General features: G+C 41.5%; 1 protein-coding gene across 1 annotated transcript; it reads right to left on the bottom strand.

The window, feature by feature from the left end:
• On the bottom strand, positions 1–25,660 carry si:dkey-14o18.2 (uncharacterized). Its single transcript, XM_090208595.1, has 6 exons — positions 25,535–25,660; positions 8,494–9,582; positions 6,060–6,711; positions 4,680–4,930; positions 3,426–3,605; positions 1–2,425 (listed from the first exon to the last, which is right to left on the bottom strand). The coding sequence occupies exons 2-6, from the start codon at positions 9,241–9,243 to the stop codon at positions 2,216–2,218; spliced, it is 2,043 nt and encodes a 680-aa protein (XP_090064721.1). The 5' UTR covers positions 9,244–9,582; positions 25,535–25,660; the 3' UTR covers positions 1–2,215.

Genomic DNA, 25,660 nt, shown 5'->3' with positions numbered 1-25,660 from the left:
ATGAAATATCCATTCATGAGATACGCAATCGTTTTATTCAAAATCTTGATCTTATTGAAACATATTTAACAGAGTTTTATTCATGTATTCCTCATTTAAGTTTTACAATTCATTTGACATGTTTTTGGCTTACACACAAAGGAAAGGGACTTTTGACCAAACACACAAGAACAAATAAATAAAAGGTTGTTCAATATTTACAGACAAGAAAGAAAGAAAAAACTATTGAGTGTGTCTTTATATACAGATTAAAATGTATACCAAAGGCGAGATTAAGCAAACGTTATGGAAGCAACATAGATTCAGATTATACAACTGCATTCAATGCTGTTTAACCTGAATTATATCCAGTTGTATTAGCATTCATTAATGAATCAATAGTATTTTTTATTTGTAACAAATGAGAAACATAATTGTTTTTTGTGTGTTTTTTTTTTTTACTTCACATACATTTGGCCCACTAACAGGAAAATGGGAGCATGGGTTTTTATAATGCTCAACTTGGCGTTATAAACTCTTACACAACAATACAGACCACTATGTCCTCTCACAAAGGTGCATTAACAAATATCTACAAAATGTAATTGTTATGTACTGTAATGGTTGTAATGACTATTAGTGGTCAGGGGGGCATGTCCAGCTAAGCTCTATACTATCACCATGGCAACAACAGATGACCCTTTTACGATCAGTGTTCATGTGATTCAATGAGACATAGACATTCCGAACTTAATAGCCCACAGTGAAATGGGGGTGAGTAAGCAAATGCAACTGAATCAATTCCTAATTTGAATGCTTTCACAGACAGAAAAGGGATGACCACAGTGAAAGGATAGACAAGGAAATGATGTGTTGTTGTGTAAAATGCCTTATATTTACCAAAAAAAAATGAAGGGTTTGTATTTGTTTATGATTTTGACAGTTGATATTCAAGACAGGCTATATTTTTTTAAAACCTATTTTTATAAGCATTTTACATGCATAAAAAAACACAGGACCCAATTAATAAAAACCAACATTGAATGAGGTTGACTTTGAATATAAGCCTTTTAGAGCATTACAGAATTGTTTGTCTTCCCCAAGCTGTTTTGAGTGCATGTGCATTCATGCGTGAATGTATTTATGAGCATGTGTCTGCTATGACAACGCGGAAATAGTCTGGATCTAGATCCGAGCTCTATTTGTCAGGCAAATCTGCCTGTAAAACCACAAGATTACAATGGAGATGTCAGCATTAGCTTAGGACCTCTTGACAGGCAGTTAACCTGTATTTATGCGGGCTCATGTCCACAACTTCAACTCGGGTGTTTCATAAAACCTGGCAGCCATTTCAGACACACTGATAGAAATTACAATCCAGTTGAGTGTTGATCAGTTGATATTGGTAGAGCTAAATTCATCTGAAAAATGAAATGGAACGTTTATCAGTTGCACGTGTGTACAACACAGTAGTATAAAATAGTCCTCTAACATTTTTGCGTGAAAGATAGAGTTGAGACAGGCTAAACACCCCCCCCCCCCCCAAAAAAAAAACTAAAACCATAGATGAGATCCTCCATTCCTCCATCTTCATGTACAAAAAAATACAATGTAGTACCTCACATTCATCACATTCAATCATCAAATCGTTATCATTGTCTTCCAACTCATACACTTGCCATCGATGTGGCTGTTTGGAGTGCCTTTAGTTTGTTCATTCCATATTGTCCACAGTTAGTTTATGAGCATTCTGCCTCAGTGCGTTCCTTTTAGTCACTGGTATCGTCCTGCTCGCCAGCAAAAAAAACACAGAAAGACGAACAAATAACATCTGGAGTGTTAGGATTTTGAGAACCATATCCCGGCATAATATGTCCCAGTAAAATGTTATGATTCTTTGAACACCTGACTGATGAAGGGCTTTACTGAGGCCCGAGGCAAACATGGGTGGACCCATTTAAAGACAGGGAATCCTATTACCGGTATTGGATCCCGGGAGCAGCAGCGGTCATGGCCATTCAGTTAAATCCAGCCTTTGCTCTTTTAAAGTCTTCCCAGTTCCTCGGCCCAGCGAGGGGGAAAGCAGAACAGAGAGGAAAGGGATGGCAAAATTGCAGAATGGCTAAGGGCCAGCCTGGTTTGTCGCTAAGGGCCTGTCATGTGTCTGCAGCGTAGTGCACAGAGCCCTGCTGCCACACCAGACAGCTCGTTAAATAACATCAGAGTGGGGTAGTCCTTAGTGGCAGGGGTCAAAGGGGTATTTGGTGACCCCGCCGTGAAGCTCGACCACTGCCTCTGTCCAGGAGATGAGGTCACCCGCCAGGTGACCTCCGCAGGAAGCCTGGCTATAGATTTCATTGGGTGTGAGAACGCGGGACCACAACTGGAGGTCTGACATCTCGCCCACGAAGGACTGGGTGGCGTCAAATCGGCCACCTAGGGTATCCTGTTAGGAAAACAGAGGATTTTTTACAAAATATGTAAAAGTAATAGATATACCACAATAAAAGATCAATACACAATTATTTCAACAGACTTGTCTCGCCTTTGAGTTTTCCACCTTTTTACCCCTTCAAAGCAAGGTTGGTTAACCCGCCAACTACGTTCTAAAACTAGGCCGGTCAGATCAATCAACCTTCGTACTTCTAACCATTTCATGGCCTAGTCTTATGGTAACTTCTTATTTGTGGCCTAAATCATCAGTCACTTCCTGGAACTCACTAGACATGACATTAGAGCCCCGGTCAGAGTGGATCTCCCAAGGAAGACCAAACTGAGTGATGAATTTGAAGCATTAGCAACAGTTTAAGCTGTAATATGTTTCAGAGGGATCAGTCATTTTATATTTACATTTGAGTCCTTTAGCAGATGCTCCAACCTGGACTCAGGGGTAGACGTAACATAGTGAATGTAAATCTGGGACACTCCATTTAGTTTGATACGTTACATTTCATATGGTATGAATTCATTTGTGGATGTCCATCATCCATTTAGTATGAAATGTTATGAATTTCAATTCATATGATATGTTGTGGCTAAAGTTAGCTAGGTGGCTAAAGCTAACGTCAGCTAGGTGGCTAACATTAGCTAGGCTATGGGTTAGGGTTAGGGGAAGGGTTAGCTAACATGCTAGTAGTTGCAAAGTTGCGAAAAGCTAGTAAGTAGTTGCTTATTAATGCTAAAGTTGATTCCCAAGCTTAGTTTTCGCAATAGCCTGTGTCTTCTCAGGACACAACTAAATAATAATCATCTTTAACATGATTGTATTAACCACTTTTTGTATTCTGCAAAGCCCAAAATTGGGAATTGTGACAGGCAGGTAACATTTGGAGGCAGCAGTGGGATCCAGTACTGCTGTTTGAAATTTCAGTTCTTATCCCAGCGTTTTATATGTTCTTCAGAACTTTGAGAATGCAAATTCGTAGCGAGAAAACGTATAGTTGTACCTGTTCCTGGCCCAGAATAAAGACTCCACCAGGCTTGATGGGATGCCATGCAGATAGGTTCTCTCCAGACCCCCTTTTGACGCCATCCTGGAAGGCCTCCCAATGCCCATCGTGTGACGACCATGTCATGCACAGGTGGTGCCACTTCCCATCCGTCATAGCCATGGGCAACGTCACTGCCTGTGCAGAGAAATAGAGTCACTGGCTTGATTAAATAATTGCATGATTGGCTGATTGATTGATTAATTGGCTCAAGCCAGAGTCCAAACAAAATATTTCGGTGAGAGAAAAGGGCCAAGTTCTGTTCGGAGAAAGAGATTATTACTAGGTTAATTGATTGGTTCATTGGCTGACTGTAGTGTCATTGTTGTGGACATTTTATTATAACAACACAAATATTGTTTTTTAGGGAGATATTTTATGAAAGATTTGTCCGGTTTTGTGAATAGGTACAAATAGCCATCGCATTTCAAGTAATGTCATTTTTTTCCTTTTGTGCCAGCTCATAACAACATAGCCTTCAGGTGCCATAGATAGGCATCTCCCAGGTTGAACCACCAAATCCCCTCTTGTCTGGGAGAAACCCTGACTCATGCACAGGTATAGTATGGGCCCGGACCATGTGTCTATCCCCGCGTCCACCCTGTCATGGGACGCCTCTCCACATGACTGTGCTAGGTAAGCTGCTTGCCCTTTGCCCTCTGAGGTCTTATGCCATTAGTGAGGATGATAGATGAGGATAGGGCCACTGTCTCTAAGGGGGAAAGACAGGGTGATAGCAGGATCCAGGTGAACTGTAACTGTCACAACTGCCCCCTGCCTCGTTCCTTGAGGACAGGAGATAAATCGAAATCTGGTGCCTGATTGGATGAGAATGGAGTCACCTGCCACTGAAGTGTAAGCTTGCTTGCCTTGAGGTGATTGATTTTCCACTTGTGCTGCCAATGGGACAACTGACTGATAACATATGCTTACTTAAAATGTTGATAAAAATGTTCAAACACTCCTTGTCAGAACCTGTTTTTGCTTTGTTATTATGGGGTATTGTGTGTAGATTGATGAGGGGGGAGAAACGATTTAATAAATTTTAGAATAAGGCTGTAACGTAACAAAATGTGGAAAAAATTAAGGGGTCTGAATACTTTCCGAATGCACTGTATATGTGTAAGAAGTGAGAATGAACCGTATATCTTCACAAATTGGTCACTAGGGGCACAATGTGAAAATATGCAAAATATGCAATCATGCTCTTACATTGTCGTTAACCAGTAGTTCCATGGGATTGTTGCCCCATTCGATCAGAACCAGTTCGTTGGCCTGTCCCGGGACAGAGTAGGAGAAGGGCGTGCCGAGGCCAGGCCCTGAACCCCCTTTTATCCAGAGGCAGACAGTGAGGGTGAAGATTTCAATGAGTAGGGTCTTTTTTATCCTTCCATACATGTAGTTAGTGCGCATAGGGAAGCCAATCTGGAAAGCATCCGGACTCTTTGGCTTTTTCCGGGTACCTGTTGGAATACAAAACAGCAAAATATGAGCAACGAACAGCTGAGGAGTGAAATTAAAGTAATTTGCCAGTGTCTGTGTTCTTCGAAGGCCAGCATCCCGGTGTCGCCTCTACACTGTTGACTGGTGTTTTGCGGGTACTATTTAATGAAGCTGCCAGTTGAGGACTTGTGAGGCGTCTGTTTCTCAAACTAGACTCTCAAATGTTTTTGTCCTCTTGCTCAGTTGTGCACCGGGGCCTCCCACTCCTCTTTCTATTCTGGTTAGGGCCAGTTTGCGCTGTTCTGTGAAGGGAGTAGTACACAGCATTGTACGAGATCTTCAGATTCTTGGCAATTTCTCGCATGGAATAGCCTTCATTTCTCAGAACAAGAATAGACTGAGTTTCAGAAGAAAGTTCTTTGTTTCTGGACATTTTGAGCCTGTAATCGAACCCACAAATGCTGATGCTCCAGATACTCAACTAGTCTAAAGAAGGCCAGTTGTATTGCTTCTTTAATCAGTACAACAGTTTGCAGCTGTGCTAACATAATTGCAAAAGGGTTTTCTAATGATCAATTAGCCTTTCAAAATTATAAACTTGGATTAGCTAACACAAGGTGCCATTGGAACACAGGAGTGACGGTTGCTGATAATGGGCCTCTGTACGCCCATGTAGATATTCCATTAAAAATCTGCCGTTTCCAGCTACAACAGTCATTTACAACATGAACAATGTCTACACTGTATTTCTGATCAATTTGATGTTATTTTAATTAATAGACAAAAAAATGTGCTTTTCTTTCAAAAACAAGGACATTTCTAAGTGACCCCAAACTTTTGAACGGTATATGTGTTATATATATTTTTTTTACCTTTATTTAACCAGGCAAGTCAGTTAAGAACAAATTCTTATTTACAATGACGGCCTACCCCGGCCAAACTCAGACGATGCTTGGCCAATTGTGCGCCGCCCTATGGGACTCCCAATCATGGCCGAATGTGATACGGACTGGATTCAAACCAGGGACTGTAGAGGCGCCTCTTGCATTGACTATGTCTGTACCTACAGCTACAACTTGGAATGCATGATATAAATCGGACAAGAGTATACAATGGCAAAGTGGGTTATTTATCAGAGAGTTTCAATACCAGGGTTAGAGTTCCTGTGGTTAAGGTGGCTCAGCACAGTTTCCAGCTTGTTGTGTCCACGGCCAAGAGGCAATGGAGGTGGTGGCTTGCTGTTATAGGCTGGACGAGGACGATGGCCATGGTCGTCATTGCCTTGGTGGTCATCACCGTTTTCACGGTGGTCATCGTGAAGATCATCGTGGTGGTCGTCGTGATGATCATCAGGATGGTCGTCATGGTGATCGTCATGGTGGTCGTTATGGTGTGTGTCATGGCGGCCGTGGCTACGATCATAATGGCGGTCATAGTGTCGGTCATAGTGATGGTCATCATGGTGACTGTTTTGACGGTTGTTGGGGCGGTTGTTGTAGCGGGTGGGGGTGTGGGTGTCGTGATCGTCATCATGGTGGTCGTCGTGGTGACCCGGTCCATGTTGGTCATCGTGATGATCATCGTGGTGGTCATCGCGGTGACCAGGTTCATGGTGGTCGTCGTGGTGGTCGTCCGGATGGTCATCGTGGTGGTCGTCATGGTGGTCATCGTGGTGGTCGTCATGGTGACCATAATCATGATGCCCACCGTAGTGATTGTTGAGCTGCTTCTCAAGTGCATTGATTTTGCGTTGCAGGAGGTCTCTCAGTGAGCTTGAATAGGAGCTGGAGGAATTCCTGGCCTGGAGAAAGAGAGAGAATTAATAATAGTTATAATAGGAAATGTTTGCATACCTTATTATTAGTCCATGTGCTTGGTAATTAACACTTTCTGGAGCATATCCATGGTAATTTATTTCCATAATAGGACTTTTAATGAGCTGTTTTTTTGTTTGTTTTTTAGACACCTCTTCTACTTCAGCCCATTCTGGGTTGCTTCTGTCGGCCATATTGTGCTGCCCCTAATCTCTCCAAGTGGGCAGATAAATGAAATAATACTAATGTCGGCTCCTCCCACCCTGGAAAACCTCCTTCCTTCCTTCCCTCCCTCTACTTCTGTCAGTGTCTCTGATCAAATCCGGCTTTACTCAGTGCCAGAGCACACCAAGATTATTAGCTCATCACCATGGATGATGCTAATTGGCATTGAAGGTGTCTAGAACCCTGCAACACTTGGAAACCGGTTTGCGGCATAGACGTCCCTGTTATGTGACGGAGCTCCAATCTCAGCTGTACTGTCTTTGTCTAACACCCTCAAGGCAAAGGTTTCTGTGTAACCCTTTCTCTATGAACCACCAGTGTTATTATGTGTTATTAATGTGCGCATAGGCTATAAGCCTATCTGATGTCTTATAGCAAGAATATTTGATAACAGTATATTTTTAGAGCCTGACAAATATATCGTTTCATCTATATTATTGGCCAATGTTGGCCTTTAACCGATATTTCGATGTAGGCCGATAAATCCACCGATAACCGATATTCAATAAATAGGATGAAGAAAGTGAATCTCAGTGTAATCTGAACACTTACGGCCATTCTCATGGTCATTATTGTCACAATGTAAGCAAGCAACATTTGAAGCAATTTTTTTTGGACAGCTGCTCTTTTGGTTGGCAATCTAAGAGAACTCAGTGTGAAAAATGTTCACGTTTAATTCTCCCTGCTGTAAAACACTATATCGGTCAGCATCGACTTTCAATGAACCACCAGTATTAATGAGTGTTATTAATGCCGACACTCTTAGTAAAAAATGGGTTCCAAAAAGGGCTCTTCGGCTGTCCCCATAGGAGAACCCTTTTTTGTTCATGTAGAACCCTGTGTGTAAAGGGTTCTACATGGAACTCAAAAGGGATCTACCTGGAACCGAAAATAGTTATTCAAAGGGTTCTCGTATGGGGCCAGCCGAAGAACGCTTTGAAGTTCTAGATAGCACCTTTTTGTCTAAGACTGTATACCAAGTCTTATAGCAGGTCTTACAATTCATTATGGAGTGTTAGAGTCACTTTAAGCGGATTGATAACACAGCTGGTTCATGATGGGAAACAGAATTCATAATAAAAAAAAATCATCTTTCATAATCCCCCCAAAAATAGTGGTCAATTAAGTTTGATTTTGGTATCTATAAAGGAACTTCATTCACGCAATAAAATAAACAAACTGTGTTCGGTTGGTTGTTAGTGTCAACAGTCATATGTCATACAATTACTCAACAGGACCCTCTCCTAGGCTTCATGAATTCCCATTGCATTAGTGCAAGACGGCTCTATAGTGAGAGTCAGGATAATTAACTAATCAATTTAGGTCTTCATACGCTCACACGTGGATGGAACTTGGGCTGCAGGCCACTTATATCCTCACGGCGTGGGAGAAAGCCGGAACGCCCTTTGTCGTGCTTAATTTCAGGTCAGTAGCGAGACAAACAGTGCCCCGTAGTGATGCACAAGATGACCTCTATTCACACAAAGGGCAAATAAGCTTCCTATCCCTTTTCCTACTCATCCTTTGATCCTGTTCCCACTCACCTGCAAGTTCTCCAGCCTCTCCTTGAGTGTCTGTAGCGTTTTCCTAGTCTGCTCAGGGGAGAAGGCCCCATGCTTGCTCCCAGAGTTATCCTTCCCTCGGTGGTGTGGGTCTGATCGGTGCCCATTGTTCGGTGGGTAGTGTGGGTCCCCGTGGTGGTCAGCGTCATGGTAGGAGTGATGCGAGCTCGGGTGATGGGAGTTGTGACGCGCGTTTCCATGGTGGTCGTCGTGATGGTCATCGTGATGACCCACCCCCCGGCCAAAGCCCTCACAGAGGGTCAGCTTGGCAGTCAGTTCCCTGATCGTCTCCCGTTGGTCTAAGATGGTCTCCTTTTGCCGCACCAGGCTCTCGCGAAGGTGCAGGATGGTGGATTTGGCTTCGTCTGATATTCCTATCCCCATCCCCATTCCCATCGGCCTCCTGCCGTTACCATTGGGCGCCCCTGCAGCAGGTCCATGATGCCCATTACTGCTGGGTCTGTCGTGGACAGGTCCGTGTGCTGCCCCGCCTGGTGTGAAGCAGCTGGGGTCTGCGTCCGCTGGAATTGGGGTGCAAACAAACTTGGGCTGGGCTCCATAGTCATAGTCTAATCCCGGCAAACTAACAGCAGCCGTTGAGGAAGATATGAGAGTATAGAGGAGTAGAGAAAAAAGAGGGAAAGAGGGTAGGATGAAACCTGGAAGTACTCCACCCCTACGCGTTTGCCCTGTAGACAAAAGCATCAGGGGTGGGATGGCGTTGTCGGCCATCTTTGGTCGACGTCTCGCTTCTCTCCTGTCAAGGGAGACTGTCACGTGAGGCAGCTGGCAAGCTGATTTGACACATGGCAAAAAAAATCCCCAAATCCCCTGTACAACAGGGTCAATTTCTTCGAGAAGTATTATAGCACGCAGGACCTTGTCTCTCTGCTAAAGCTGTTAGTGCTTCATCACTGTGTCGCTGTATCAAACAATGCATGTTGGCTCCATAACGGGACAAATGGCTGTCAAGGTGTCCGCCTCCCGGTGATCCCTTTTGGCACAGGGGGCCTCTTGTGATCGGCAGCCAAACGAATCCGTTTCTAGCCGTCTTCTATCCATCCATCTCATCTGGAAGGAAAAGACAAAGGCGATAAGTCATTCATTGGAAATAGTAAGTCTTGGGAAATACAAATGATTTCAAACCTTATGCTATCACTTCGGTGAATAGACAACAACAGCAATATGCGAGGGCATGATCAGACAATGATTCACTGAACAGTACAGAGCAATAGGATGGCGGTGACAGGACACGAGCACAGCAGCGGTGGGGAGTAATGGAGCTAGGATCATAAGCAATTCAACTACAATGATGCAGTCAATCAGTCACCGCTATTGGTTTTCAACGAGCCAGCAATGGCTTGGAGTGAATGACGCCAACAGCTGAGAACCCCCCTGGGCAGTGTAATTCGATTACAAGGCAGCCAGCAGGATGCAGTTAATGAATGATGGTTTTCATTTTCATGTGGACCGACAGGCAGTTTACTATGCAGGGTTAGGAGGTTATTCATACTGGAACAACGGCAACAGTTGTCTGAGACACGGGGGATACCACCAAAATAAAATATATTGAAAGAGACACAAACAGTCCTCGTGTTATTGAGGAGGTGTGTACAGACTACAATAGCACAGTAGCCCTGAGTTACAATGTACAGTAATGGGAAATAACCTTTTTTATCTGGGGAACAGCATTTAACAATTAGCCTTGTTAGAGTTAATGTTTATGTAATTTGTAATGTGTAGTCAGAGATTGACATCCATCAAACCACCTGACTGCAAAACAATTCTAAGAGTAGGTACAGTATAAAGCCTCAACTAATCCAACAGTTCCTGAATTGAGGGTCAGTGAGGAAAAACCAGGAGAAGGTAACAGATTTCTCAAGGACACTGCCTAATAAGCTGCTTACCCATCCCCATTGCGATCATCAATTCACCACACCTACCGATAGGCCACGGCCTGCTTCTTAAAATATAATCCCCAGTCCTATATTTTCATCAGATTATTGAGAGTTGATTGATTTGTCACATTAGTCATTCTTAATCCAATGTATTTAAAGGTAGTCTCAGAGAAATGACGTTGCCACAAGCAGCACCACAGATATTGAGATGGGCGAGATGCAACACTTCGCTCTCACACAGTAGCCACGGGACCAAAAGAGCAGAGAAGCTGAGCCTCGCACATCAACGCTCTTCGTTGTTGAGGAAATTGACCCACTATGCTGTTTACTTTCTGCATCTACGTCACATCATGGAGTATACCTTTAATCGGATACAGTATATTCTGAATAATACACAAAACATACTTTTATCAAGTTGGCAATTCTTGAGATGTCAGCATGCTATATTTCAACTTCTAAAGTGGATTTGAAAAAATGTGGTAGAATAAACTCAGTAGTTTTCCCCGGCATGTTTTAATGAGGAATTTGACGCTACTGGATGTGGGCAACAGATGTAGCGCATGGATGACACATTCATCTGCAAATGAACTCTCCACCATCTGTTTTCACTCACTTTAACACACTAGCGTAATCAGACATGGCCTTTGAAGCGTTTGTGCGTCACACATGATTCGTGCGTCATCATGTTAACAACCAAACAGAGTATTTGTTTTTTTTCCTGGGGTAATATCACTGTTTGGACTACGATGCGGGGTAACACTTTTACGTTAACTTGCTCTAAACTTGTATAGTAAGTCATGCTGCAATTAACCCTAGTAACAACATTGTATTAACATGTTCTGATAGTTTTGATAATTCTTTTGTAATTACACATTTTGACACCTGTTGTTAAGCAGTTTTTATTGTCAGACAGGTGGAAATAGGATGTGAAAATAACTAAAAACTCCCTTACTAGGTAATTACTAAGCACTTATTAAAGGGATAGACAGTAAAACTTTTCCCAGAGTTGCCAGATGAATACTGTAATTTTGCTTTACAGCCGTGATGCTGCGATATTTGACGCTACTATTTTCCTTACCGTAAAACATGTTACAGCATCCCTTCTGTAAGGGGATGATGTAATGTTTTACAGTAAAGCAAATAGTACTGTCAAATATATGTCAGCAAAATTGCAGTATTAAGCTGACAACTCTGGTGCCAGTATAATGCTGTAAACGTACAGTGAAAATCTCCCTGAAAGCTACAATAAATGTAAGAAAAACAATACATTTGTGCATAAAATACGTTTATTCAAACTGGTAACAACATTAACAGAATTGACAACAGAAGTACAAACAGTTAACACATATTTAAACAAGTAAGAGACAATTAAAACACACAAAAAAACTATATTTTGTGTGGGGTGTTTTAAAAACTATATTTTGAGTGGGGTGTGGGGTACAATCCTAGATCTCTGGTAACCAGGGCAACTATTTGGTGTAACGGTGTTTAGAGGCAGTGAAACACAACGGGACAGTTTGGGCAGGAGAGCATCCAGGAGAGAGAAGTCAGCGGGTGATCCTCATGGGGCGCCGTAGCAATACTCAGTTTTGATTTGTCAGCTCTTCTCACCCCTAACACAAGCATAGAAAAAGAAAGAACTGAACGAGAGACAGAGAGCACCAGGGCTGTTAGTCTGTGGGTAAAAAGATAGGTGACAAGGGACATATCAAGCAGGTGTTGTGTGTGTGTGTGTGTGTGTGTGTGTGTGTGTGTGTGTGTGTGTGTGTGTGTGTGTGTGTGTGTGTGTGTGTGTGTGTGTGTGTACTTACCTCACTAGACGTCTTCAATCAAACTCAGTGAGGGTTGAGAACAGCTGTCTTCCTCTGGGCCACCTTGTCATGTCCTTTGTCCCATCTTCAGGGTTCATCATCCTGGGTGGATTCGAACCAGTACAGCCATATATCCGATATAGCTTGTGAAATCAATTGAGGCATTGAACAAATACAAATAAGACAGCTACGTATACAGTTGAAGTCGGAAGTTTACATACACATAGGTTGGAGTCATTAAAACTTGTTTTTCAACCACTCCGCAAATTTCTTGTTAACAAACTATAGTTTTGGCAAGTCGGTTAGGACATCTACTTTGTGCATGACACAAGTACTTGTTCCAACAATTGTTTACAGACAGATTATTTCACTTATAATTCACTGCATCACAATTCCAGTGGGTCAGAAGTTGACATACATTCAATTGACTGTGCCTTTAAACAGCTTGGAAAAATGGTTTTAGAAGCTTCTGATGGGCTAATTAACATCATTTGAGTCAATTGGAGGTGTACGTGTGGATGTATTTCAAGGCCTACCTTCAATCTCAGTGCCTCTTTGCTTGACATCAAAAGAAATCAGCCAATTGTAGACCTCCACAAGTCTGGTTCATCCTTGGGAGCAATTTCCAAACGCCTGAAGGTATCAAGTTCATCTGTACAAACAATAGTACGCTCAGGAAGGAGACGCGTTCTGTGTCCTAGAGATGAACTTACCTTGGTGCAAAAAGTGCAAATCAATCCCAGAACAACAGCAAAGGACCTTGTGAAGATTCTGGAGGAAACAGGTACAAAAGTATATATATCCAGAGTAAAACGAGTCCTATATCAACATAACCTGAAAGGCAGCTCAGCAAGGAAGAAGCCACTGCTCCAAACCCGCCATAAAAAAGCCAGACTACGGTTTGCATCTGCACATGGGGACAAAGATTGTACTTTTTGGAGAAATATCCTCTGGTCTGATGAAACAAAAATAGAACTGTTTGGCCATAATGACCAACGTTATGTTTGGAGGAAAAAGGGGGAGGATTGCAAGCCAAAGAACACCATCCCAACCGTGAAGCAGGGGGTGGCAGCATCATGTTGTGTGGGTGCTTTGCTGCAGGAGGGACTGGTGCACTTCACAAAATAGATGGCATCATGAGGGGTAAAATTATGTGGATATATTGAAGCAACATCTCAAGACATCAGTCAGGAAGTTAAAGCTTGGTCGCAAATGGGTCTTCCAAATGGACAATGACCCCAAGCATACTTCCAAAGTTGTGGCAAAATGGCTTAAGGACAACAAAGTCAAGGTATTGGAGTGGCCATCACAAAGCCCTGACCTCCATCCTATAGAAAATGTGTGGGCAGAACTGAAAAAGCATGTGCGAGTAAGGAGGCCTACAAACCTGACTCATTTACACCAGCTCTGTCAGGAGGAATGGGCAAAATTCACTCAACATATTGTGGGAAGCTTGCGGGAGGCTACCAAAAGCATTTGACCCAAGTTAAACAATTTAAAGGCAATGCTACCAAATACTAATTAAGTGTATGTAAACTTCTGACCCACTGGGAATGTGATTAAATAAATAAAACCTGAAATAAATCATGCTCTACTATTATTCTGACATTTCACATTCTTAAAATAAAGTGGTGATCCTAACTGACTTAAGACAGGGAATTTTTACTCAGATTAAATGTCAGGAATTGTGAAAAACAGAGTTTAAATGTATTTGGCTAAGGTGTATGTAAACTTCCGACTTCAATTGTATGTCACACAGGGTTGTGACAGCTAAGGAGAATACTGTGCCGGTGTTGTTGCCATTCATGCTCTCCTCATTGAGTAGACTGTATCACAGTGACATCTAGATGGCTAGCAATATTAGTTCTTTTTTTGTGTAGGCTTCTATCCTACTTGAAATATAATCCTGGGAGGAAAATAAATTGGATATGCTTCTAGCTATCTCCGGTGACACTGTGATAGAGCTGCCCAGTGGTTGGCAGGCACAACACTATGAGTCTTATCCAATGGTCATGTCTTTTTAATTGCTAAAAACAAGCCATTTCTCTGTAGTAATAGTGAAAACATAATGGGTGCTCAGTTGATTCCCTACTGCACTCAGAGGCTGCGGTACAGCAAAGCCTATCATCACAACAATTATTATCTGGCCGATTTTTTTTCTAGGTCGCACAGAGTAAGATATTTACGAGCAATTTAGAGCCGATCGAAAGGGCTTGTGTCAACATTAGCCAGCTAACTGTTGGTTCGCAATAAAGATACTTACAGTGCCTTCGGAAAGTATTCAGACTCCTTGTCCTTTTCCACATTTTGTTACGTTACAGCTTTATTCTAAAATGGATGAAATAAAATATTCAGCAATCTACACACAATACCACATAACGACAAAGCGAGAAAAAAAAGGTTTTAATTGTTTTTCTCAAATTAATTTAAAAAATACAAAACAGAAATACCTTATTTACAAAGGTATTCAGACCCTTTGATATGAGACTCGAAATTGAGCTCAGGTGCTTCCTGTTTCCATTGATCATCCTTGAGATGTTTCTACAACTTGATGGGTAACTGTGGTAAATTCAATTGATTGGACATGATTTGGAAAGGAGGACATCTGTCTATATAAAGCCCCAGAGTTGACAGTGCATGTCAGATCAAAAACCAAGCCATGAGGTTGAAGGATTTATCCATAGGGCTCTGAGAAAGAATTGTGTCGAGGCACAGATCTGGGGAAGGGTGCAATTTTTTTTCTACCATTGAAGGTCCCCAACAACACAGTGGACTCTTCATAGAGCTGGCCGCCTGGCCAAACAGAGCAATCGGAGAGAAGGCCTTGGTCAGGGAGATGACCAAGAACCCCATGGTCACTCTGACAGAGCTCTAGAGTTCCTCTGTGGAGATGGAAGAACCTTGCTGCACTCCACCAATCAGGCCTTTATGGTAGAGTGGCCAGACAGAACTCACTCCTCAGTAAAACGCACATGACAGCCCGCTTGGAGTTTGCAAAAAGTCACCTAAAGACTCTCAGACCATGAGAAACAAGATACTCTGGTCTGATAAATGCCAAGTGTCACTTCTGGAGGAAACCTGGCACCATCCCTACAGTGAAGCTTGGTGGTGGCAGCATCATGCTGTGAGATAATTTTTCAGCAGCAGGGACTGGGAGACTAGTCAGGATCAAGGGAAAGATGAACAGAGCAAAAACAGAGAGATCCTTGATGAAAACTTGCTCCAGAGTGGTCAAGACCTCAGACTGGGGCGAAGGTTCACCTTCCAACGGGACAACGACCCTAAGCACACAGCCAAGACAACACAGGAGTGGCTTGAGGACAAGTCTCTGATTGTCCTTGAGTGGCCCAGCCAGAGCCCGGACTTGAACCCGATCGAACATCTCTGGAGAGACCTGAAAATAGCTGTGCAGCGACGCTCCCAATCCAACCTGACAGACATTGAGAGGATCTGGAGAGAAGAATGGGAGAAACTCCCCAAACACAGGTGTGCCAAGCTTGTAATACTCAAGGAGACTCGCTGCTGTAATCGCTGCCAAAGGTGCTTCAACAAAGTACTGAGTAAAGGCTCTGAATTCTTATGTAAATGTGAAATTTCCATTTTTCTTTTTTATACATTTGCAAAAATTTCTAAAAACTGTTTTTGCTTTGTCATTATGGGGTATTGTGTGTAGATCGATGAGGGGAAAAAATGTAATCAATTTTATAATAAGGCTGTAACGTAACAAAATGTAGAAAAAGTCAAGGGGTCTGAATAATTTTCGAAGGCAGTGTATAAACAAGTTACCTTGTTTACAAGGTACCTACCCAGTAGCTTCTGAAAATGTTATTCCACTTCACAGCAGCTTCAAGAAGGTATTTAATAAAATAGTCTGATATTCATGTCTCGCCAGACAGCATGAGGTTGGTGCCTGAAACTGATCATTTGAATCTACAGTAGGCCTGAGCTATTACCATAAAGAAGTACAGCATGTTAGAGTAATTTTCTATAACAGTACTTTTTAAGCATTTTACCCATAATTCAGCGCAATCTACAGCCTTATTAATGCTGTGAAACAGATTTACAGTGTTTTACTGTTGAAATGACAGAAAAGTCTGACAGTGCAGTGAGAGAGTCTGGCAATTAAGCAGTTTTTCTACTTATCCAGAGTTAGATGAACTTGTGGATACCATTTGTATGTCTCTGCCTTCCAGTATGAAGGAAGGTAGCATTGGCTCGGGAAATTACCACTAACGTCCTCTCAGTACTGCACTCAGGTGCGAAGCCGTATCTTAGCGTACCTGTAGACTTCCAGTCATTGCGCTAACGCCAGTTAGCGTTGGTTCGCGGAAGTGCCTCTTACTTCCTACATACTGCACGCAGAGACATAAAAATTGTATCCGCGAGATCATCTAACTCTGGGTCATCTAACGCACTACCCCTTTACATCATTGTGTAACAACATGCTAATACAATGTTGTTGCTAGAATAAAAAGGGTACATGCCTTAGTAATTTACTTAACCAAGGAACTATATCATTGGTCATTTTACCATATGTAAGATTTTGGTTGTCACCAGATGATACAATTGACTTAATACAATTTAATATGCCATTATTTGTTACAAAACAGCCATAACCTATAATGTTTGTAATTAAGACGGATGTCTATAGTTCACTGGCAATATTATACTTTGAACGTAGCTTCTCACTCTAGATCAAATGCACTATCGACGTTAACATCAGGTACTTCTAAAATATGTATTCAGAGCCAGCATAAAGCAGGTCGTTTGTTTGATGACCCTTACCAAGTCTTGCTCAAATCCTCATTATCGCATGTTTCTACCTCTTTATATCTTTCTGTTCCACCACTCCTGCATAGAGCAGTAACACTGACACTTCCTATACGTAATCTATTCGCTGCCTTTCATTAATAAGTCAATGGAATGACTAAATGTGGGGTAAGTCATTGTTTTGGACAACCAGCTACGCGCAAAGAATCCTCCACGAGCCTTGGCAAGTCCAAGTCTTCTGACCAGGAGGGACTTTCCTCCTCCCAAGGTTGACACACTAATAGGATTCCCAGGATTAATACCTGAGGGTGGAGCGGAGGATTAGCCCTGGCCTGCTCACCTCAGAAAGTCAAGGCGTTGTTTCCATACGTGTAGAATATATGGGATATTTACAGTATTTCACGTTGACTTTTCCACAAGGTATGCCTTCCACAACACATTCTCATCAAATAAAATTGTTCAGTATAGGTGCTACGAATGGTACACAATTTCCTTTAACCTGATTATAAATTAAAGTTTTAAAACAGTACCACATATCACATCATGGGTATGTATTCATATATAATATCAAGGGTATATAGAAATATAAATACTACTTTGAAAATCTGACACTGTATCAAGGCAATGACATTTTCCAATTTAGTTGTACCTTTTCTTCGTCTTTCGCTCTCAAAACTTAAAGGACAATTCCGCCAGTTTTCAACCTCATATTCTTCATTTGGGCGGCAGGGTAGCCTAGTGGTTAGAGCATTGGACTAGGAACCGAAAGAGTTACAAGTTCAAATCCCCAAGCTGGCAAGGTACAAATCTGTCGTTCTGCTCCTGAACAAGGCAGTTAACCCACTGTTCCTAGGCTGTCATTGAAAATAATAATTTGTTCTTAACTGACTTACCTAGTTAAATAAAGGTTAAAAAAATTTAAAAAATCCCCAGCACCAAACCAGTGTCAACATATGTGAAAACAGTGTGTTTCTATGATCTGTGGTTAAAAAGATGAGAAGAAAGGTCTTTAAAAAAATGATTCTCTGTGACATAGTAGGATTAAAAGTTTAAAAAAACTGTGATTTTCAAAACCTACAATTAGTTTTTAGTCCAAGGGAGGGTATTTCCTTGCTCCCAGTGTCACCGCGAATCTCATAGTGTTTGAAAATCACTGTTTTCAAACTACGTAGGACAATTACAGTGTACCACCACAGACCTTTCCATCCAAGCAATTAGTAAGACACAGTCTACTATAAGTGGGACCCATGCTGTTTCCAACAAGTGTTTTGGTAACTGGAGTTAAAAAATTCTGCAACATCAACATGTGTTCAACAGGCCCTTCATTTTGGTCGATAAGCATGCTTGCCGTTAACACGTCCTAAAAATAGGCTGAGCTATGTTAACTTCACTGCAGGGGTTGAAGTAAAAGTCTAAAGGTTGTGCCACTGACTCAACCTCAACCGTGACACGATGTGACGGTTTACCTCTGGGCAGCTATCGGGGATCCTGTAGGACAGGTGTCTCTGGACTGCACAGTTGTATACCATGCTTTCAAAAGCTCATTGTTAAGTGTGTTAAGAATAAAACACAGACACTTAATCTGACTATAGATTAGTTGAAGCTGCAGAAAAGCCCATGTTTCATTGTAATCCATAGTGGAAAGGAAACTATCTAAAAGTCAATGACCGTGTTACATACTTTCATTCTGAAACACCGTGTGAAATGCAGTACTCTTGTGACCAATAGGAAATATCAGCAACAAAGCAAGAATTGGTTATGTATCGCCGCGACTATGTAGAGATGTCAAATATTCGAAGGTGCCAAACATATGAGCCTGGGTCAAAGGTCATGCCATGACCTTGACACAAGCATGTGGCCACAAGCCCATGCAAAGAAGGCATTGGACTGAGAAATATGCTTATGCTGGTGAATTATCCAGTTATCACAACCAAGGCGATCGTCTGACTTCACACTTAGTTCCCATGGACTCTGTGTACAGTAAAACACTGGTAACTGTCCATGACCACTACAATTCCATTTCATACAGTTGAAGCAGTGCTGGCAAAAGTACTTCATTGCCATACTTTGACTAAAAGTAAAGATACCTTAACATAAAATGGCTCAAGTTAAAGTGAAAATCACCCAGTAAAATACTGTACAATGTGATTAAAAGTCTAAAAGCACTTAATTTTAAACATACTTCAGTATCAAAAGTAAATGTAATTCAAAATATATGCTTAAGTATACTTTTAGTATAAATAATTTCAAATTCCTTATATGTGGCAAACCAGACGGCACGGTTGTCTTGATTTTAATTTACGGATAGTCGGGCACACTCATCATTTACAAATTAAGCATGTGTCTATTGAGTCCGCCAAATCAGAGGCGGTACGGAGGAGCAGGGATGTTCTCTTGATAAGTGGGTGAATTGGACCATTTTCCTGTCCTTGTCACACCCTGATCTGTTTCACCTGTCTTGTGATTGGCTCCACACTCTCCATGTGTCGCTTATTATCCCTGGTGTATACAGTTGAAGTCGGATGTTTACATACACCTTAGCCAAATACATTTAAACTTCTTTCACCATCCTAGTAAAACTTCCCTGTTTTAGGTCAGTTAGGATCACCACTTTATTTAAAGAATATGAAATGTCAGAATAATAGCAGAGAAAATGATTTATTTCAGCTTTTATTTCTTTCATCGCATTCCCAGTGGGTCAGAAATTTAGAAACGCTAAATTAGTATTTGGTAGCATTGCCTTTAAATTGTTTAACTTGGGTCAAAGGTTTCGGGTAGCCTTCCAAAAGCTTCCCACAACAAGTTGGGTGAATTTTGGCCCATTCCTCCTGACAGAGCTGGTATAACTGAGTCAGGCTTGTAGGCCTCCTTGCTCGCACACACTTTTTCAGCTCTGCCCATAAATTGCTTCAATATATCCACATAATTTTACTCCTCATGATGCCATCTATTTTGTGAAGTGCACCAGTTCCTCCTGCAGCAAAGCACCCACACAACATGATGCTGCCACCCCGTGCTTCACGGTTGGAATGGTGTTCTTCGGCTTGCAAGCCTCCCCCCTTTTCCTCCAAACATAACGTTGGTAATTATGGCCAAACAGTTCTATTTTTGTTTCATCAGACCGGAGGACATTTCTCCAAAAAGTACGATCTTTGTCCCTATGTGCAGATGCAAACCGTAGTCTGGCTTTTTATGGTGGTTTTGGAGCAGTGGCTTCTTCCTTGCTGAGCTGCCTTTCATTTATGTTGATATAGGACTAATTTTACTCTGGATATATTTACCTTTGTACCTGTTTCCTCCAGCATCTTCACAAGGGCCTTTGCTGTTGTTCTGGGATTGATTTGCACTTTTTGCACCAAAGTACGTTCATCTCTAGGACACAGAACGCGTCTCCTTCCTGAGCGGTATGACGGCTGCGTGGTCCCATGGTGTTTATACTTGCGTACTATTGTTTGTACAGATGAGCGTGTTACCTTCAGGCGTTTGGAAAATGCTCCCAAGGATGAACCAGACTTGTGGAGGTCTACAAATATTTTCTGAGGTCTTGGCTGATTTCTTTTGATTTTCCCATGATGTCAAGGAAAGAGGCACTGAGTTTGAAGGTAGGCCTTGAAATACATCCACAGGTTTTATATATTTTTATTTAACCTTCATTTAACCAGGTAGGCTAGTTGAGGGACAAGTTCTCATTTGCAACTGCGACCTGGCCAAGATAAAGCGTAGCAGTTCGACACATACAACAACACTGAGTTACACATGGAATAAACAAAACATACAGTCAATAATACAATATAAAAAAATTTAACAAAAAAGTCTATATACAGTGAGTGCAAATGAGGTAAGATAAGGAAGTAAATAAATAGGCCATGGTGGCGAAGTAATTATAATATAGCAATTAAACACTGGAACGGTAGATGTGCAGAAGATGAATGTGCAAGTAGAGATACTGGGGTGCAAAGGAGCAAGATAAATCAATAAATACAGTATGGGGATGAGGTAGTTGGATGGGCTGTTAGCAGATGGGCTATGTACAGGTGCAGTGATCTGTGAGCTGCTCAGACAGGTGGTGCTTAAAGCTAGTGAGGGAGATATGAGTCTCCAGCTTCAGTGATTTTTGCAGTTTGTTCCAGTCATTGGCAGCAGAGAACTGAAAGGAAAGGCGGCCAAAGGAAGAATTGGCTTCGGGGGTGACCAGTGAGATAAACCTGCTGGAGCGCGTGCTACGGGTGGGTGCTGCTATGGTGACCAGTGAGCTGAGATAAGGCAGGGTTTTACCTAGCAGAGACTTGTAGATGACCTGGAGTCAGTGAGTTTGGCGACGAGTATGAAGCGAGGGCCAGCCAACGAGAGCGTACAGGTCGCAGTGGTGGGTAGTGTATGGGGCTTTGGTGACACAACAGATGGCACTGTGATAGACTGCATCCAATTTGTTGAGTAGAATGTTGGAGGCTATTTTATAAATGACATCGCTGAAGTCGAGGATCGGTAGGATGGTCAGTTTTACGAGGGTATGTTTGGCAGCATGAGTGAAGGATGCTGTGTTGCGAAATAGGAAGCCAATTCTAGATTTAATTTTAGATTGGAGATGCTTAATGTGAGTCTGGAAGGAGAGCTTACAGTCAAACCAGACACCTAAGTATTTGTAGTTGCATTTAAGAGCAGTTGGAGGCCACAGAAGGAGAGTTGTATGGCATTGAAGCTCGTCTGGAGGTTAGTTAACACAGTGTCCAAAGAAGGGCCAGAAGTTTACAGAATGGTGTCGTCTGTGTAGAGGTGGATCAGAGAATCACCAGCAGCAAGAGCGACATCATTGATGTGTATTTGGAGGTACACCTCCAATTGACTCAAATTATGTCAATTAGCCTATCAGAAGCTTCTAAAGCCATGATATAATTTAATGGAATTTTCCAAGCTGGTTAAAGGCACAGTCAACTTAATGGATGTAAACCTGAGACCCACTGGAATTGTGATACAGTGAATTATAAGTGAAATAATCTGTCTGTAAACAATTGTTGGAAAAATGACATGTGTCATTCACAAACTAGAGGTCCTAACCGACTTGCCAAAACTATAGTTTGTTAACAAGAAATTTGTGGAGTGGTTGAAAAACGAGTTTTAATGACTCCAACCTAAGTGTATGTAAACTTTCGACTTCAACTGTATATCCCTGTGTTTCCTGTCTCTCTGTGCCAGTTTGTCTTGTATGTTTTTCAAGTCAACCAGCAGTTTTCCCGTGCTCCTGCCTTCTCTATTCTCTTTTGCTAGTCCTCCCGGTTTTGACCCTTGCCTGTTTTTTGGACTCCGTACTCACCTGCCTGACCATTCTGCCTGCCCTGACCTCGAGCCTGCCTGCCACTCTGTACCTCCTGCACTTTGAACTGGTTTTGACCTTTTGCCTGTCCACGACCATTCTCTTGCCTACCCCTTTTGGAATGTTTAATAAATACCAAAGACTCAAACCATCTGCCTCCCGTATCTGCATCCGGGTCTCACCTTGTGCCCTTATAGTCCTGTTAATCACTCAAAATGTAACGTGTTCTTTAGGCTGTCAGGGAAAATGAATGGAGTAAAAAGTACATTATTTTCTTTAGGAATGTAGTGGAGTAAAAGTAAAGGGTGTCAAAAATAGAAATAGTGAAGTGCAGATACTCCCCCCCCCCCCCCCCCCCCCCCCCAAAAAAAAACTGTTTAAGTAGTAGTTTTAAGTATTTTTTACTTAAGTCCTTTACACCACTGAGTAGGAGCTTTTGTAAATGAGCACTATCCAAACCTCACTTGGCACAGTGGAAGATCCCTTTAAAGTGTTTATGTACTGGGGAAATACCTTGTTGTCCAATATATATTTGCTCAGTGTTTCGGACAAATCCCCTATTCAGTATCCAGGTCAAGCAATCATCATGATATGATTTTGCATTATGGTCTTAGAGAAAAGGGTTCCAAAAGGGTTCTTCGGCTGTCAAATAAGAGAACCCTTTTGGGATCTATGTACAACTCTTGAGGGAACCCTATTTGAGTCAAAGGATATTCATATACGTAAGTTATACAAACCTTGCAGAGAGCCTATCCAACTGAAAATCTCCTAAATGTATATAAACTACTGGAACCAAGACATAAAAATAACTGATATTGGCTCAAGGTGAAGGGAATGTTGGAACATAACGAACAAAATTATTGTTAACAAAAATGTACACTTAATCCAGTTTATACAACAGGTGGGTCTAATCCTGGATGCTGATTGGTTAAAACCGCATTCCAGACAGTGTCTATTCCACAAGTTACCACCGGCTAAATCTATGACGTGGAAATGCTTAATTACTCTGTTCCATCTGACTGTGCTGTCCACTGTCTCATCAGCCCAGCCAGGCAATTTATATACTAGATCTACATTGTAAAAAGCATCTAGACATAATTTCCCAGTTCTTTTAGAGTAGCATTTGTTTTTCATCAGCAGAGATTTTGTATAACATTGCTGTCCGTCTCTCCGATATTTGCAACACTGTTTCAATTTTGAAATTTGATCTCCTATGGTAATGAACAAGTCGGGAGTTTGAACGAGACAGATAGGCTGGCAGCTTTTCAGCCAGTCAAAATCATGAATCAGCATTATTTCAATGGATAAATACAAAACAATGTCAATAGGAAAACACGAAATGCGGGTAGTGTGCTGTCATTTCAGCTTCAGTTTGAAGTGACTGTGTTAGCTGTGCAGTTTGCTACTGTATCTCTTCTGAACAGTGGCCTGGCGAGAGAGCAAATGTTCTATGCCAGGTGAAATCGCACACTAGCTCAATACTATGTATGTTTAAAAAAATAAAAACACTGAAAATAGCTTTAACAAAAGCAAATGCAGCTACTTTGACGTTATTCTGACTGCACTGTTGTTTGACGTGACTGTGTTAGCCAAAGTTGGCTAGCTAGCAAGCAAAGGATAACAATGTTGCCAGCCATCATGGCAACGGAACATTTAAAACGAACGACCATAGATTTAGAACAAAAGACTTAACGACTGGATCGAGTCTCTGGCATCCGAACCAATAGAATGAACAACCAGCTAGCTTGGGTAGCAACCCTAGATTCGACTTCGCCTCGGGCCTAACAAAACCCGTGCCAATAACATCCTCCAAACACCGGCTTCTCGGGCATTATCACTTAAATAAACAAATGTATAGAATTGATTACACAAGACACAATTCACAAATTCTATAGCACAACAGCAAAGTCATGTCTTAAGTGTAAAACTAACAATGACTCAATAATCCATGCCTTCTGGGAATGTTTTAAAGTCCAAGAGTTGTGGGCGGAGCTGGAAAGTTGGCTGTCAGAATTACAATGTAAATGTACTTTTAATTTGTTTTTGCATATTTCAAGACATGTGCAGTGAGATACCAAATGGGTTGGACGATACTTTTCTTGTCAATCATTCAATTGTAAGGCTTTATTGTTTAAATGTTGAAAGTGCATGGGCGATGGAGAGAAACAAAATGGTGCAGTTTAGGCCACGTGAGGGGGAGAGTGATCCAGCAGTTGAAGATAGGGGTGTGAGCCGGTGGGTCTGGTCAGGGGTGATGTTATGGATGTTGGTGTGGGTCTGTATGCTGTTGATGTTGTGTCTGTTTTGTATTGTAAAAAAAAATGAATGAAAGCATTTTTTAAACGAGGGTTCTACCTGTAACCAAAAGAGTTCTACCTGGAACCAACAATGGTTCTCTCAATGGGTTATCCAATGGGGACAGCCGAATAACCCTTTTAGGTTCTAGATAGCAACTTTTTTTCTACGAATGTACAGATGAATGACATTTCAATCGACTTCTTTTTTCTATAGATAGTGAAGCATAATTACAATACCAAAGTACAAACTTGAGGAAAAATACAAACAAACAAGATTCCAGAAATAACCATACAAATAACCAATAGTAAAGACATAATACAACATTTAAATCCCAATGCAGCTTGAAATCAAACATGCACATTTGCAGCAATACAACTGGCTACTCCAAAATAATTAAATCATTCCTAAATAAGCAGTCACAATTGATCTATTTGTCACTTTGTCACGTCAAACTGTTTCAGATCATGCTTCTATTAAACTGTAGTTGAAATATCACGTATGATCCTATGGAAAATATGACTATTGTATAATTAATTTACATGGAAAAAACTTTATCCTATACTTTTCATAAGTTACATATTACAGACATTTGTAGAATCCCAGGTAAGGTGTCTTGACAATTACGTAAAAAAAGTACTAACACTCTAACACACTAATACTACATTGAGGGAGATCAATAAAAACTATGCCTACAAATTTGAACATATTGTTTTATACTAGCTTTTTCGACTTCACTAGAAAATAAGAATGTAAACAATTTTGAAGACATTTACTTTCAATCTGAAAGGTGTCTAAAATAGAGTTCTAGCCTGGCTCGATCAACCATTTGGACAGAGCAACGCAGATTATCTTGAAGGTTAGATTTGTACATTTTAAAACATTTGCAACCATCCCAAGGAGTAATAAATGTTTTGGGGGAGAATACATTTCCTTACCTGGTCACAAGCTACAGAGTCCCAAGCTGGTTAGTCCATCCCAAACACTGATCAGATTGAAAAGGATTTGTTCGAGGAGGATCATTTTAACTCTCTCTTCCTCTCCCTCCCTCTCTCACTCCTTTG

This window comes from Oncorhynchus mykiss, chromosome 18 (assembly GCF_057628025.1).
Source record: "Oncorhynchus mykiss isolate SJ-2025 chromosome 18, ASM5762802v1, whole genome shotgun sequence".
Lineage (NCBI taxonomy): Eukaryota > Metazoa > Chordata > Actinopteri > Salmoniformes > Salmonidae > Oncorhynchus > Oncorhynchus mykiss.
Note: the sequence above shows the minus strand (reverse complement) of the source record. Positions and strands in the feature narration are given on the sequence as shown.

What these genes read in the sequence shown, in the direction of transcription:
- si:dkey-14o18.2 (XM_090208595.1), bottom strand. Translation starts at nt 9,243, where the DNA reads ATGGCCGACAACGCCATCCCACCCCTGATGCTTTTGTCTACAGGGCAA. An exon ending in AGAGGCTGGAGAACTTGCAG is followed by an intron (nt 6,712 to 8,493) that starts GTGAGTGGGAAC and finishes CTCTTTCTCCAG; the next exon opens with GCCAGGAATTCCTCCAGCTC. An exon ending in AACTACTGGTTAACGACAAT is followed by an intron (nt 3,606 to 4,679) that starts GTAAGAGCATGA and finishes TTCTCTGCACAG; the next exon opens with GCAGTGACGTTGCCCATGGC.